The following is a 14,785-nucleotide window of genomic DNA, read 5'->3' as shown; positions in this document are numbered from 1 at the left end:
CACGGGAAGGGAAGACAGATTTTTATCTGTAGTGACGTTTGCAAGCATAGTACAAATGTGAACCATCGATGACCAGTACAACTATATGTCAAGCACTGCATGCGAAGGTGCGGAGAGAGACCTACTTCTCCTTAACCTACAACTAACTCTTCAATCGTCTGACTTCTGTCTGGATACTTGAAATCCATTCAGAGACTTAAAAATCCAAGACAGAATCTAGCTGACTGTGTTTAAGGTACTTTTTGGCGCGCAACTATTAAATGAACATGAATAACAGCACATGCATGAATGAATACCAGTGGGGGTCGGGTTCATTCCGGTTTCTGGTGTCAGCTATCGTGTACGGATTAGTGCTGGCCGTGGGTCTGCCGCTGAATGCGGTGTCCCTGTGGATCCTGTTGCGCCAGCATGGTCTCCGGTCACCGGGCGCCGTGCTCATGATCAACCTAGCCGCATCGGACCTGCTGCTTGCGCTCTCCCTGCCGCTGCGCGTCTACTTTTACGCAACGCTCCAGTGGCCGTTCGGAGCGAGCGCATGTACCGCTGCAATCTTCCTGTTTAGGATCAACATCAGGATGAGCTGCATTTTCATCACTATAATCAGCGTGGACCGGCTGCTCGCCCTGGTCTTCCCTTTGCGCTCTCGGTCTCTGCGCACCTCCGCGTTTGCCTGCAAGTGCTGCTTGCTCGTGTGGATCCTCACTACCATCCTATGCATCCCGGAGGGTATAGATCTCCACAGAGCACTGAAATCGTGCCATTACATGTCATGTTTCGAGTTCCAAGTGATCATCAAGGGCGCAAGGACCACCACGCTCGGACACGCGATATTTTTGTTGATGCTCCTGATGGTCAATATCGTCTCCACGGTCATGGTGATAGTTGTGCTGAGGAAGCGTCCCGTTGGAGACGGGACAAAAGTGAACAACAAAATGAGCGTGGTGCTTATATTTGTCGTTAACATGTTGGTTTTTATTGTTTTTTTCCTGCCTTTTACCCTACGAATCTTGACGTTTGACGCGAAATATGACGGTGAGGTTTTACGCGCGCTCATCTGCCTGGCGAGTGTCAATTGCTGTCTTGATCCACTTATCTACTATTTCTCCCTGGACTCATTTTGGCAGGTCAAAGGCAAAACCCAAACGGAAGCGGTCTTTTATTCTCTCAGCAGGTCACAGGAAAGGTTGTGACTGTTCTCAAAAAGTTGGGGCACTCAATGGAGGCCACACTTCACATTAATGGCACTGAATTAGATAACAAAATTTCAAACCAATGTAGTATTTATTTGAGTGAAAGATAGCACAAGAACAATTTATTTTTCAAACGAAACATTTAACTAAAACAATATATACTAGATATACTGTACTGTTCAAAATGAAGGCAAACATAATTGGGACACTTTCTGGTTGTCAAACTTTGGCTAATCTACTAGGACACCTGCGTGAACATAAGGTCCTTGGGAAATTTGAATATATTTTGTGTTAACAGATGTCACTTGGATTGGTATTTTGTTATCAAATGGAATAAAATTCAAACATTTATGAATGTTAGTATATTATTTGTGAATATACTAGCTTACCCTGCTGTTGGACCTCTGAGTCATGTGATTTGTTAATATCTAATTATCACAAACTAATGAATTACTGCAGGGTTCTCATGGTCATGGAAAACCTGGAAATATTAGGTACTTTTAAAATGGTGGTTTTCAGGCCTGGAAAAGTCATGGAATTAATAAACTCTCAAAAGTCATGGGGAAAAAATGGTAAGTGTCTGCACACTGATTTATTGCTCCAAATTACATTGTTGGCTTACACTTGCTTGCAGCATTTCTACCATTAAGTCTTCGTCAAGCAAAACCACATGCAAAATGAACGACAGTTATATAGGCACATGGTTGAAATATATTTGGAGCAATAAATCAGTATGGTGACAGTGGACACTTACCATTTTTTCCCTTGTTGACTGCATTTGTCTTGCACTTGTGCCCAACTCAGGTTGAATGTTAATTTTTCTTTAATTTCACTGCTCTAAAAAATTGTATGAGCTAGATGTTGCACTTGTGTATAGAGTAAAACTTCCACATAAGCCATAGTGATGTCTGATTTGTAGTGAATCATTCTTTTGAGCCATTTCCTTTTAATTAACTATTTGAAACGGTTCACAAATTGGTCTAAATGATTAATTTACAGTCTGTCTGAATCTAAATGTCTTTTTATCACCAATTCCTGGAAAGGCCATGGAAATTACAGCTTGGGAACTCTGGTACTAAAAAAGTACCATGGTACTAACATGATTTTTTAGAGTACCTTGGAGTACCATGTAAAGGAAATATAATGGTACATGAAAAATTATAATCATTCAGTACTGTAGTATTTTAAAGTACCATGGTGTTACCATCTGATGCCGTTACTATATAATGGTACAGCCACAGTGCATATTTTGTTGGGGAAGAACAGAATCTGAATACAACAGAATCTTTATAATATTTATATAATGTTCACTCTAATATATATATATATATATATATATATATATATAAAGGTTCCAAAACGAGGGTTTGAAAGCAATGCCATAGATTAACCATTTTCAGAAAACCATTTAATATTGTAAAGAACCTTTTTTCCTCTACAAAGAACCTTTTGTGGAATGAGGAGTTTCCATGAATTCCAGGTTCTTCATGGAACTGTACTTGCTGTAAAAAATCTTTATTTTTATATGAACATTGTCCATGCAGACATCTTTGTGCGTTTTCATCTGGAAGACGCTATTTTTAGAATGCTTGCTCATTTGCAATACACTGATTAATTATGATTGAGAATGTAAGTGAATCTGCTTTTGTTATCAAGTTAATCAGATGTTTGTTCACAATAATTTGAATAAAATGCTTTCCAGTCAAAGAGCTCTTTAGCAGATGTCTTGGAGATGTACTGTATGTGGTGGGAAACTACGTTGCTACAACCCAGAGGAAGATTTTCCACCTCCAGTGTCACCTAGATGTGACAATAAGTTCACTGTTCAAGCAGATAGTCATAAAGGGGAAAAATTACACTGCAATGCATTTCATGGTTGAGATGCACAGATGAGATTTACTCTGTGTTTTTGTGCAGAAAGAAATCTTAATTAAAATAATTTTTACTTCTTTTGTTTCATAAGAACAATTTAGAGGAACTAAAACTCAGGTACCCAGTACCCTGACTAAGACATGCGTGTTGCTACACATTACTAAACATCTGTGTTCGAGAACCTACATTTCCAGCCCTGTCATATTTCAGACAGCAGTTTTCAGTACACGGGAAATGATGAAATGAACAGGGTGAACCAAAAAAGAGAAAACAAAGCACTCAGTGTCACAAAAATGTTTACACAATGACTGGGGTCAATCTAATTAATCAGGTACCTTCACCCTATATGCTTCAATCTTCAATAAGGTGCAAAAGATGTTTGCATCATAACATTTGATAAAATCAAATCAATTCAAACTATTTTGGGGGACAGTGCTGGCTCAGCAGTTAAGGCTCTGGGTTACTGACCAAGAAGGTCAGGGGTTCAAGCCCCAGCACCACCAAGATACCACTGTTGGGCCCTTGAGCAAGGCCCTTGACCTTATCTGCTCCAGCGGTGCTGTATCATGGCTGACCCTGCACTCTGACCCCAGCTTACCTGGGATATGTGGAAAAAAAGAATTTCACTGTATATGTGCAAATGTGTGATAAATAAATATAATTACTATTGCAGCTATCATTGTCATTATCCTCATACTATCATTGATGTTGTTTGAAATTGATTTATTTGAAATAATAATAATAAAAAAATAACATTTAGTCAATATTTATGCATCCACATGTTGTTCCAACCACTAAGCTGTTAAGCATGATATCTGAACTGCAATTATTCTATACAAAGAAAGTAGACAGTGATTTATACTTCCAAGCTCCAAAAAGGACATAAAAGCACCACATATTGGGGTGAACTATTGTTGTTGTACAGCCTTTTCTTTGTATAAAAAACAATGTTGGATTGTTACAACCGATTTACATTTTTCATATTTTAATGTCCACTATGTAATGTAACTATCCTTAACATACAACTTTTAAATTATTGATCAGATGTTGTCATTTGGGTTTCTCAGATTAATCAAACAGTGATAAAACTGTCTGATTTTATTATTTTCCATCATAACTGTCATCTTCTATTCTTTGAATTCAATTTGCTTATACTCTTCTGTGATTTCAAAGCACTCGTATTAAAAATATATATATATTTTCAGAACTATGTGACCAGTTTTAAGCCATTTTTACACCTTAAAAAGAGTATTAGATGAACCTCTTGGAGTTATAAAATAACCAAAAAATTATCCTTAAATGGTGTGAAAAGATAAAATGATAAAATCACATCTGTGTATTAACGCAATGCTTAAATAGCTTTAGTATTAGTTATTGTGAAGTTTTAAAGTTTAATATGTATAGTCAGGCATCCATGTATCCTAAACATATCGAGTATATATACATATATATATATATATATATATATATATATATATATATATATATATATATATATATGAGTTCTGTAGGACCTTATCACCTTAGGCATCACCTAAGCATTTTAAGACCCCGTGTCAAGTAAAAGAAACATCTCGAAACCCTTGCATTAACTTAGTCTTGTAACCTTGCAACTTCCAACCTCTGACTTAGAGGGGAAGTATGGGTGTGTGATAGAGATTCACCGATGACCTTTTGAAAGTTAATTTGGACAAGATTGACTTATCTAATGCAGATGCACAAAATGCTGCAAGATTTGGCTATTTCAACCACGTGAATGTACTGTAACCGTTAACAGTGCTAGAAAGTTCACAGACATCTCTCATTTCCCCTTTATTATAATTAAAAATAATAGAAAAGGTTCTGAAAGAGCACTTCCTCCTGGGCTTTATTGATGTCTCCTGGTTTCCCTGAAGTCTCGTTTTTAATGGGATTTTTTCACCCACAAATGAAGATTCTCTCATCATTTATTCACCCACAAGACACCCCAGATGCGTATGACTTTCTTTCTTTTGCTGAACACAAACAAAACTTTTTGAAAAATGTCTCAGCTCTGTAGGTCCTTTCAATGCAAGTGAATGGTGGTCAGAAATGTAAAGCTCAAAAAAACACACAAAAGGCAGCATAAAAGTAATCCATAAGACTCCAGTGATTAAATCCATCTCTTCAGAAGTGATATGATAGGTGTGGGTGAGAAACAGTTCAATATTTAAGTCCTTTTTTACAATAAATTTCCATTTTTATCAGCCCTCCTATGCTTGTTCATGAGAGTTCTTCTTCTTTTGTTTTTTGGCGATTCACATTTGCGCATATTTCCACCTACTGGGCTGTTGTGCAAATGTGACTTATTTATTTTTTCCTTTCTTTTATCCCTGTTTTTTTTTTTTTTTTTCTAATACGATAGCTTTGTATGAGGAACAGACCAAAATTTAAGCAATTATTTACTGATAATCTTCCTCTTCCCAAATATTCACGTATAGCCAGTATTCACATTCAGAAATAAAAATGGCATGTTGACATTTGGTTATAACACATGGGAGAACAAATATCACTTTGGTGTCAATAAAGTTGATGTGCTATTTCTAGATCTGGATGCGAACGCAGGTGAGCTAACCAATGGCAAATGGACTAGCAGCGTATGGTAAGAACTGTGCAAAGTTTCTTTAAAAAATTATCCTTTAGTGTTTTACAGTAAAAATAACAGCATATGGGTTTGGAACGACATGAGGGTGAGTAAACAATGAAACATGTTTCTTTTTTGGGTGAACTATCCCTTTAAAGTGTGGCTAAAGTGTCCAAATATTGACTATATACAGTATGTCAGCAGAGGTTTTCATAGAAGCAGTTATGCAACATCAATTGCAATTTTCATAACTGTGAAATAATTTTTACCAAAAACATTTGTTGGTTCTGTTGATGATGTGGTTGACTATGCTGTTGATGCTTCGAAATAGAAATGGCAAAGACAAAAAAAAAAAAAAAGATGCTCAGTGACACAAGTAGACTTATTGGTTTATTTACATGTTTGTGTCACCCAACTAAACAAGTTCTGGTAACTTCAACACCCACACACAAACATGAAGAGCTTTTGAGATTGTATACATTAGTCCAGGGCATGAATATGGACTAAGGCTTTGCTCATAAGATAAGAAAATACTCAAATGATGTATGTGTTCTCTTGAAAAGCATGCAGAGAGAGAAAAAGAGGGGGTGAAAGAAAGAAGGAAGGAAAGAGGAAGTGGCACAGGAAGGGTGTGCAGCAGTGTTAAAATTACATTGTAGACTATTCGATATTAAGATAGTACAGTAAGTGAACAAAAATGATAAATGCAATGATGCATGTGATTTTCTATCAGACGCTTTAACTGGCACTAGGATCAGTTCATTTTTTTTTTTTCTGTGAACAGACCTGTGACCCATTCTTGTGTCACGACCCACCAGTTGAGAACATTAACGAGTAAAGAGTATAGATCTAACAATTGACATAAGAGTGCAAAGAGGAATTTGATGTAGCACAAACAGCCAGCCACAAACACATATGAGCATGCAGGCATGCGTGTAAACACACACACACTCACACTCTGAGCTTAATGCCCATAATCATCTAATTTTAAGATGTCAGATGCTACCATGTTAAGATTTTAAAAGCACTTGTTTGAGAATGATCATTATTGCAAATATGCAAAGAAACAAAGTATTTCAACACCTTTAGGGTAAACCATGTGCAATGAATTACGGATTACGTACAGAGAAAGAAAAGTACAAAAAGAGATGGACAAGGGTCAGAGATAAATAGTGTGATTTTCAAAGTGGTTGTGGCTACTGAGACTGTGATCTCATCAGAAATGGGAGGGTCAAATGGATAAGCAGCCTATGGGGTCTCACAAATTACTGTCTCCACCACAAAAGTGTTCTCAAAGTGACGGATGCGGTGACAGTTCTGCGCCTCACGCCTGGTGATACCTACAAGGAGAGAACATTTAAAATTACACGCAAAAACAAAGTAAATAAAAATATTATTCACATTAGGAAATATTTTATAAAAACTTATAGATGATATACTGTAAGTACATAGTTTTCTTTACACTACTTAAATCTACTTTTAAGTAGTGCTCAACCGATATATCACCCGATAAATCGGTTTATATTTAGAGTTTTTTTAGTATTATTTCTTATTATCAGCATCGGATGACAACTTTTCCAATTTGGTCATTTAGTGTCTTTGAATGTAACTACTTTTAAGTAGTGGTCTACCAATATATCGACTGATAAATCGGTTTATGTTTAGTTTAGCTTTTTGTAGTTTTTTTTTTAATTATCAGCATCAGATGATAACTTTTCTATTTGGTCTTGTAAACCAGACTCTAGATGGCATGAAGTCTGGTGCATACTGTTCCTTATTCTAGCCAAGTCAACCAACACATTTCTTATTTACTGTTTAGGAGCACTTGCATTTATAAGCATTATTTCGGCCACACTGCTCTCTAGATATCATTCGACCATCACCTATAACATTAAAGAGGATGATTTGGTCATGGTAAGAAAAGGGTGTGAACTTACGACGGCGAGAGGTGCGTCGACGAAGCCTGTACGTATCTTTACCGTTACACAGACGGTAAATAAAACGCCCGAGCTGATGCATGTTATTAACACGGCCAGTCACAACCATTTCTTCTTGGACAATGTATGTCTGGGGAAGATAAGTCCCTTTCTACCAAGAGAGAGAGAAATAAAGACAATAACATCAAATAAAAAGAATGATTCAGGTTTGAACTGCCATTATACACACAAACACACTTTAAGTACCTTGACGTTGATGAGCAGTTCCCAGAGGTTACGTGGTGGCATTACCACACTGGTATTGAGCTCGATGACGTAACACTTGTCTAAGGCGATGTCATGATAGGCTGTCAGACCCTAAAAACTCGAACACATTCAATTTGGTTTCACTATATTGGTAAGGACAGCTCATACATGCAATGGTTTTTATATTGTGATATTCACCCCTAACCCTCACACACTGTTAATATATGTAAATTTAAAGCAAAACATGATTTGTCCGATTTGTGAGCCTTTTTAACTAGCCTTTTTCAAAATCTTGGTCCTCAAGTATAGCACACACATATGATAATAATGTGAAACCAAGTTCTGTACACACTATCCTTTTAAAAAAAACCTGCTAGAAAAACCTGCACACCAGATACACATGCTAAGGACCAGCAGACAAAATCCAACTACGCAAGTCTTTTTAGCAAGGCGCAAGTGAGAAAATGTGTGGTAGGGAGAATTTTACCCATCGGCAAAAGTGAAACTTTTTTTGTCATGTAAATTGCGCACATCATCTGTGTTACCCTGTGAAAATCATGAATGATGTCAGCAGGGTCTGTGTTGCTAAAGTCGGGCACAGGCACACTGATTTGCTCATAGTTTTCCTTTAGGTAAATCCCCACATTCTCCTCCAGCTCATGAGACCCTCGCAGTGGAGCCGACACCGAGTCCTCATACACCACACGGCAGTGGAATCGACTTTGATCGGGAACCTGTAAGTTTCACATAAAGCAACTGCATTATTAGCACAATACAATCATATAATTATATGTAGCATCCATGAACCATAAGTGTGATATCTGCCAGTTGTAGTGCATATTGTTGTAGCATGTGTAACGTGAACTACCTGAGGAATGATGTAGTACCGGTAGATATATATTGAAGCATATATCAGACTGCAGGTGAAGACAATCAGTGCAGATGTCAGACAGCAGAGTCCACTCAAAGAGGAGCGTTTTCGTCCGACAGGCAAGACCAGTTCCTCTTCCACCTACAATGCACACACAAGCTTGTTTTTATATCATGGTGGGGGCTTACCATAGACCTTTACTGTTTCTAAGATTTTGTCATCATTTACTCTCCCTCATGTTGTGCAAACGAGTTGTATTTTATTTTTTCCGTGAAACAAAAATAGCGGTTAGGCAGTTTTCCATATTGAAATTAGATGGTGATTCATACTGTCATGCTTTAAAAAGGACACAAAAAAAAAGTATCATAAAATTAGTCTCTGTGAATTAAAGTTAACCATTATATTAGTAAATATTAGTAATTATTATGGAAGTATATTAATGACAAATGTTTTTGAAACAAAAAAGCACACTGAATTGCACTAATTGAAAAATAAAAAAAATTGCATTAAGAGTGCTTGATTTTTTATGGGGATGCAATTTCACTATTATATTTAAGCTATGAATATTTCAACTGAAAACATTTTGCACAAAATTTCGTTATTAAAAATTCCATAAGTTTAGTTCCATTTCATCTTTATTATTCAACAGGTCACATTCGGTCCATTATATTTCGCTTTGCATGTTTGCCTCTAACATTTCAGTGGCTAAAATTCGGTTGGAAATTCAACCTTGTACATCCTGGTGTTACCAGTCCTGCTCAAACCGCTCTGAGCAGGATTCAAAGTGGCTTGGGAGACGGGCGCACTCAGTCGCTAGTTTGCCTCTTGAGGCCAGGGGAGTGAGGTTCACACATTGCACAGCTACCTACCAGCTGGCTACCATTACACTGGCATTGCAGGAAAAGCAGTAGAGTGCTGATACACAATCTTCACTTGCTGCTACAAGTCATTAAAATACTTCCATACATTATCTACTGATAATCTTTCCCACTGCTAGAGGTCTCATCTAATTTGCACGTGTTTAATTTAAAAGTGTCATCTTTAGGCGCGCTACACAAGGTTTCTCATCATTCATCTCAACGCCATTACACAATGATGAATCTAAGACATTATATATAATACAGTTTTATCTTCTGTTAATGCCTGATCTTCTGTAAAGCTGCTTTGAAACGATGTGTGTTGTTAAAGGCGCTATACATATAAAAATGACTTGACTTGACTTGGTTCTCATGTGTCACATGACCGATCGCGACAACAATTTAAGAAAATGCGTCTCAGGAATTCTACCTAACATCTTATTTCATGTTTCATGGAAGAAGGGAAATAGCTAATACAGGGTTAGAATGACATGGGGGTGAGTAAGTGACGACAAAATCATTTTTGGTGAACTATTTATTTAATATAACTTTAATTACTGTAACTCTACCCCTACCAATAACCTGTATAGACACCTTTTGGCGTGTGTAGATTTGATTTATAATATTATTTTGTCCCTGTATGAAGCCGTTTTAATCATGTTGACCTCCCACAGGTGCCCACAAAATAGCTTATTTCAGGTTGTACTGTCTGTGCCCGGACATACCAACCAAGATAGAAAACCTGACCAACACACACACACACACACACACACACAAGTAATGAATTCATCATGTCCTTAATAAACTGTGCCACTTTCAGTACGATCACCCACATGCAGCGAAACGAGCTACAATCGGCACTACATTCACTTGTTTCCTCTGCAGCCAAGAATGGATTATTTAGAGCTCTCGTACTACAGCAGGAAATTATTAAATGTGAGATGCTGATAGACAATGACTAATAACGCCCACAGTCTTGCAACCCATCTGCCAGCTACAAGGCACATGCTCTGAACTGGCATCATTCTTAACACACAAGTTTGTTTCAATATCATGGTGGGGACTTCCAATCGAATTCTATTGTTTTTTTATTAAGCCTATTATATTTGCTATGCCTTTACCCAGTGCTCAGTCCATCAGTTTAACTGGTGGGTCATGACCCAAATATGGGTTGGGGAAAAAACAATGCTAAATGCAAATAATAAAATGTAACTAACAATATAATCTTGCATCTCAGGATAACAGGTGTATCAACTTCTAAACTTCTGGATGTGCTTCCAATCTAACTATATGATATTTTGGTGCGAATTGACTTGTCACTTCGTAATATAGCTAAAATGAATACAATATTTGGCCCAGTGTTTGTTCCATATGTTAGACTGGTACATGCATTGTTGTTTATGCATTTACAAAATTGACATTTGACAATAGACATTTTCCTATTCAGCCCATGCCATATTAATCATTTTGAATATTATTGGGCCTATGTAGTTCATGGTAATGTTAATACAGTTCAATAAAGGACATTTTTGCTTACTTTTGCATGATAAACCATTTTGGTACTGTATTGATTCAACACTTGATGTCCAATGTAATATTTGGGTCCTGAAGCAAAGCACAGACAACCTTTTACATTTTAAAATGTTTAATAAAGACATTATTTAGACCCTTTATTAAGCTGTTTTTACTGTGGTAACAGTTGGAAGATCATTCGGTCTGTACAAAACAGCAAAACCTGACCACCACACACACCTTTTAGTACCAGGACAATATTAAACAGCTAAAGCTGATAGAAGTCATTTTCCCTCACCGAAGCCATCTGCCATTTTGTCTCTGATGGATTTGTGTGTATAAGTGTAATATGCATTACATAGACACACATACACACACACACACACACACACACACACGTGCTGCACCAAGTGAAATTTCACCTTGTCATTGTAAGCTCAAAATAATGGGCCTTAACATTTCACATAACAATACATGCATTAATTACAATTAATGTCTTTCAAAATGCAGGGTAAGATGTTTCAAGCTATTTTATGCATTTCATCCATGGTGTTTACCAAAGCACGTTAAATAAGAGCAATTTATTATAGCTATTTAATGATATTTGATTTTTATATATAATTTAATGAATTAAAATATGACAATAAATGCACAAATATTGGTACATAAGGTGCACATTAAATGGCAGAGACAGAAATATGATGCAATTAATGATGCAAGTGCTGCAGCATACATGTCCTCTTGTTATGAAGCCAAAGGGCAACGATATTTCCATGCAAAACAACCATAAATAAATAAACAAGCACTGACTGAGCAATGGCAATAGATTGTATCACCCCACCAAATGACGTTATTGATGGTTTATCAATCATTTCCCGTTTGCCCCTTACCCTTTACATCCCCGTTTCGTTTTAACCGCAGTTTTCGTGACGCAAAAAGAAAAAAAACTTACATGTGCATGCGGTATGAATATTTGAGTCTTATCTCCATCACTATCCTCTTTATCGGCCTTTTGTCCTGCGATGGGCTGAAAGCTGATCTTCACCATGATGCGCGGAAATAAACGCTGTTTTTATCCCTTCCTGGCTTTATCCCTTTGGCTTTTGACACAATATTTGGTCTTTGTTATAATGCACCGGAAGAATGTATTATTTATTTATATATATGTGAATAAGAACGCTCTTAAAGTCACAGCGCTCGCGACACTGGAATGATGGCGCGCGACCCAAAACGAACAAGCGCGCTCACGTTTTGTTCACAGCTGTCTTTTATAAACATAGCAACTGTTACAAAGAGTACTGTGACAGTACCATGGTGCATTGATGTTATCAGATGGTAATGCAATCGTACTTCGATCTCTCTCTCTCTCTCTCTCTCTCTCTCTCTCTCTCTCTACTCTGTCTATCTATCTGTCTGTCTGTCTGTCTGTATATACCAACAATCATGCCATGGTCCAAATCACTGAGATCACATTTTTTCCCCATTCTGATGGTTGATGTGAACATTAACTGAAGCTCCTGACCCGTATCTGCATGATTTTATGCACTGCTGCCACATGATTGGCTGATTAGATAATCACATGGATGATTGTTGGTGCCAGACAGGCTGCATTATGAGATGCGGGTTGGCACTGTTTTGGCCGCAGGAGTGTGGCGTCATTTTTATATCACCAGAACTTGAATTTGAAAAAAACCTCCGAATTCATGATCTTGAAAAAAGATTGGGTGTAATTTGAGGTCATCAAAAATATTTGCTGTTAATTTTAAATATTTGAAAATATTTTTTGTGAATTATTATTATTATTATTTGGTATATGCACGAATTGAGTGTATAGGAAATTAATATAATAATACCTGATTAATAATAGCTACAGGAAATAACAAAGAATACTTTATAGGCCTCTGTATTATTATTAATATGTTTTGTGTGTGTGTGTGTGTGTGTGTGTGTTAATACTTAAAAGAAAATGTGAGGAAGAAAAAGACTGACATTTAAGGTTAAATGGCTCATGTAATGATCACTTTTGATCTTTCATGCATGCATTACATGCAAAACAAAAGAAAATATAATGGAATACTGCTGTTTAATTTTAGTAAGGGATTTGCAATACAATACGATGCACATATTACAGAACACTTCTCTAAAGTATATAGATGGAGCCCAGATTTGTATTATCATGAAGGTAACGTGGTCTGCCTGAAAATAAACATAATAAATAAGACACTGACAAATCATCAGTAGTCTTCAAATCTACATATGAGGTTAAACTATCCAGAATTTTTATAAGAATATAAAGAAGCGAGATGGCATGCTAACTCAAGCAATCCAGACTGGTAAACAATTAGGAACAGAATGTGTGTTGTACATTCAAAGTTCACTATATTTTCATTCAACACTAGTACAAATGTGCAAGAGAAAGTGAAATATAATTATAATATAATAAATATTATTAAGTGTCAAACACACTTACAAAATGGGTAAAGGCGGCTGTTGTTTCAGTCAGCCATAGGTCTGTATTATTTCACTTATTTACAGTAACAACAAGAGGTAGATATCTACCCGATTCATATTACCTTGGATGTAGGCTAATGATTAAACAGTTGTTCTCTGAAGGCAGAGAGATATATATATATATATATATATATATATATATATATATATATATATATATATATATATATATATATATATACAGGTGCATCTCAATAAATTAGAATGTCGTGGAAAAGTTCATTTATTTCAGTAATTCAACTCAAATTGTGAAACTTGTGTATTAAATAAATTCAATGCACACAGACTGAAGTAGTTTAAGTCTTTGGTTCTTTTAATTGTGATGATTTTGGCTCACATTTAACAAAAACCCACCAATTCACTATCTCAAAAAATTTGAATATGGTGACATGCCAATCAGCTAATCAACCCAAAACACCTGCAAAGGTTTCCTGAGCCTTCAAAATGGTCTCTCAGTTTGGTTCACTAGGCTACACAATCATGGGGAAGACTGCTGATCTGACAGTTGTCCAGAAGACAATCATTGACACCCTTCACAAGGAGGGTAAGCCACAAACATTCATTGCCAAAGAAGCTGGCTGTTCACAGAGTGCTGTATCCAAGCATGTTAACAGAAAGTTGAGTGGAAGGAAAAAGTGTGGAAGAAAAAGATACACAACCAACCGAGAGAACCGCAGCTTATGAGGATTGTCAAGCAAAATCGATTCAAGGAACTTCACAAGGAATGGACTGAGGCTGGGGTCAAGGCATCAAGAGCCACCACACACAGACGTGTCAAGGAATTTGGCTACAGTTGTCGTATTCCTCTTGTTAAGCCACTCCTGAACCACAGACAACGTCAGAGGCGTCTTACCTGGGCTAAGGAGAAGAAGAACTGGACTGTTGCCCAATGGTCCAAAGTCCTCTTTTCAGATGAGAGCAAGTTTTGTATTTCATTTGGAAACCAAGGTCCTAGAGTCTGGAGGAAGGGTGGAGAAGCTCATAGCCCAAGTTGCTTGAAGTCCAGTGTTAAGTTTCCACAGTCTGTGATGATTTGGGGTGCAATGTCATCTACTGGTGTTGGTCCATTGTGTTTTTTGAAAACCAAAGTCACTGCACCCGTTTACCAAGAAATTTTGGAGCACTTAATGCTTCCTTCTGCTGACCAGCTTTTTAAAGATGCTGATTTCATTTTCCAGCAGGATTTG

The 14,785-nt window shown here is 36.9% G+C and overlaps 2 protein-coding genes across 2 annotated transcripts; one reads left to right on the top strand and one right to left on the bottom strand.

Moving 5' to 3' along the window:
- Nucleotides 1-38: 38 nt before the first annotated feature.
- Nucleotides 39-4,312, top strand: LOC127422367 (lysophosphatidic acid receptor 5-like). The gene has a single exon (XM_051665832.1). It carries the CDS (start codon nt 261-263, stop codon nt 1,188-1,190), a length of 930 nt encoding a protein of 309 aa, XP_051521792.1. The 5' UTR covers nt 39-260; the 3' UTR covers nt 1,191-4,312.
- A 1,729-nt stretch (nt 4,313-6,041) lies between these two features.
- On the bottom strand, nt 6,042-12,371 carry LOC127422441 (integral membrane protein 2C-like). The gene is made up of 6 exons (XM_051665962.1): nt 12,040-12,371; nt 8,716-8,859; nt 8,393-8,581; nt 7,848-7,958; nt 7,602-7,752; nt 6,042-7,004 (listed from the first exon to the last, which is right to left on the bottom strand). Exons 1-6 carry the CDS (start codon nt 12,133-12,135, stop codon nt 6,913-6,915), a joined length of 783 nt encoding a protein of 260 aa, XP_051521922.1. The 5' UTR covers nt 12,136-12,371; the 3' UTR covers nt 6,042-6,912.
- Nucleotides 12,372-14,785: the final 2,414 nt, after the last annotated feature.

The sequence above is a fragment of the Myxocyprinus asiaticus genome, chromosome 31, assembly GCF_019703515.2.
Source record: "Myxocyprinus asiaticus isolate MX2 ecotype Aquarium Trade chromosome 31, UBuf_Myxa_2, whole genome shotgun sequence".
Taxonomy (NCBI): Eukaryota; Metazoa; Chordata; class Actinopteri; order Cypriniformes; family Catostomidae; genus Myxocyprinus; species Myxocyprinus asiaticus.
Note: the sequence above shows the minus strand (reverse complement) of the source record. Positions and strands in the feature narration are given on the sequence as shown.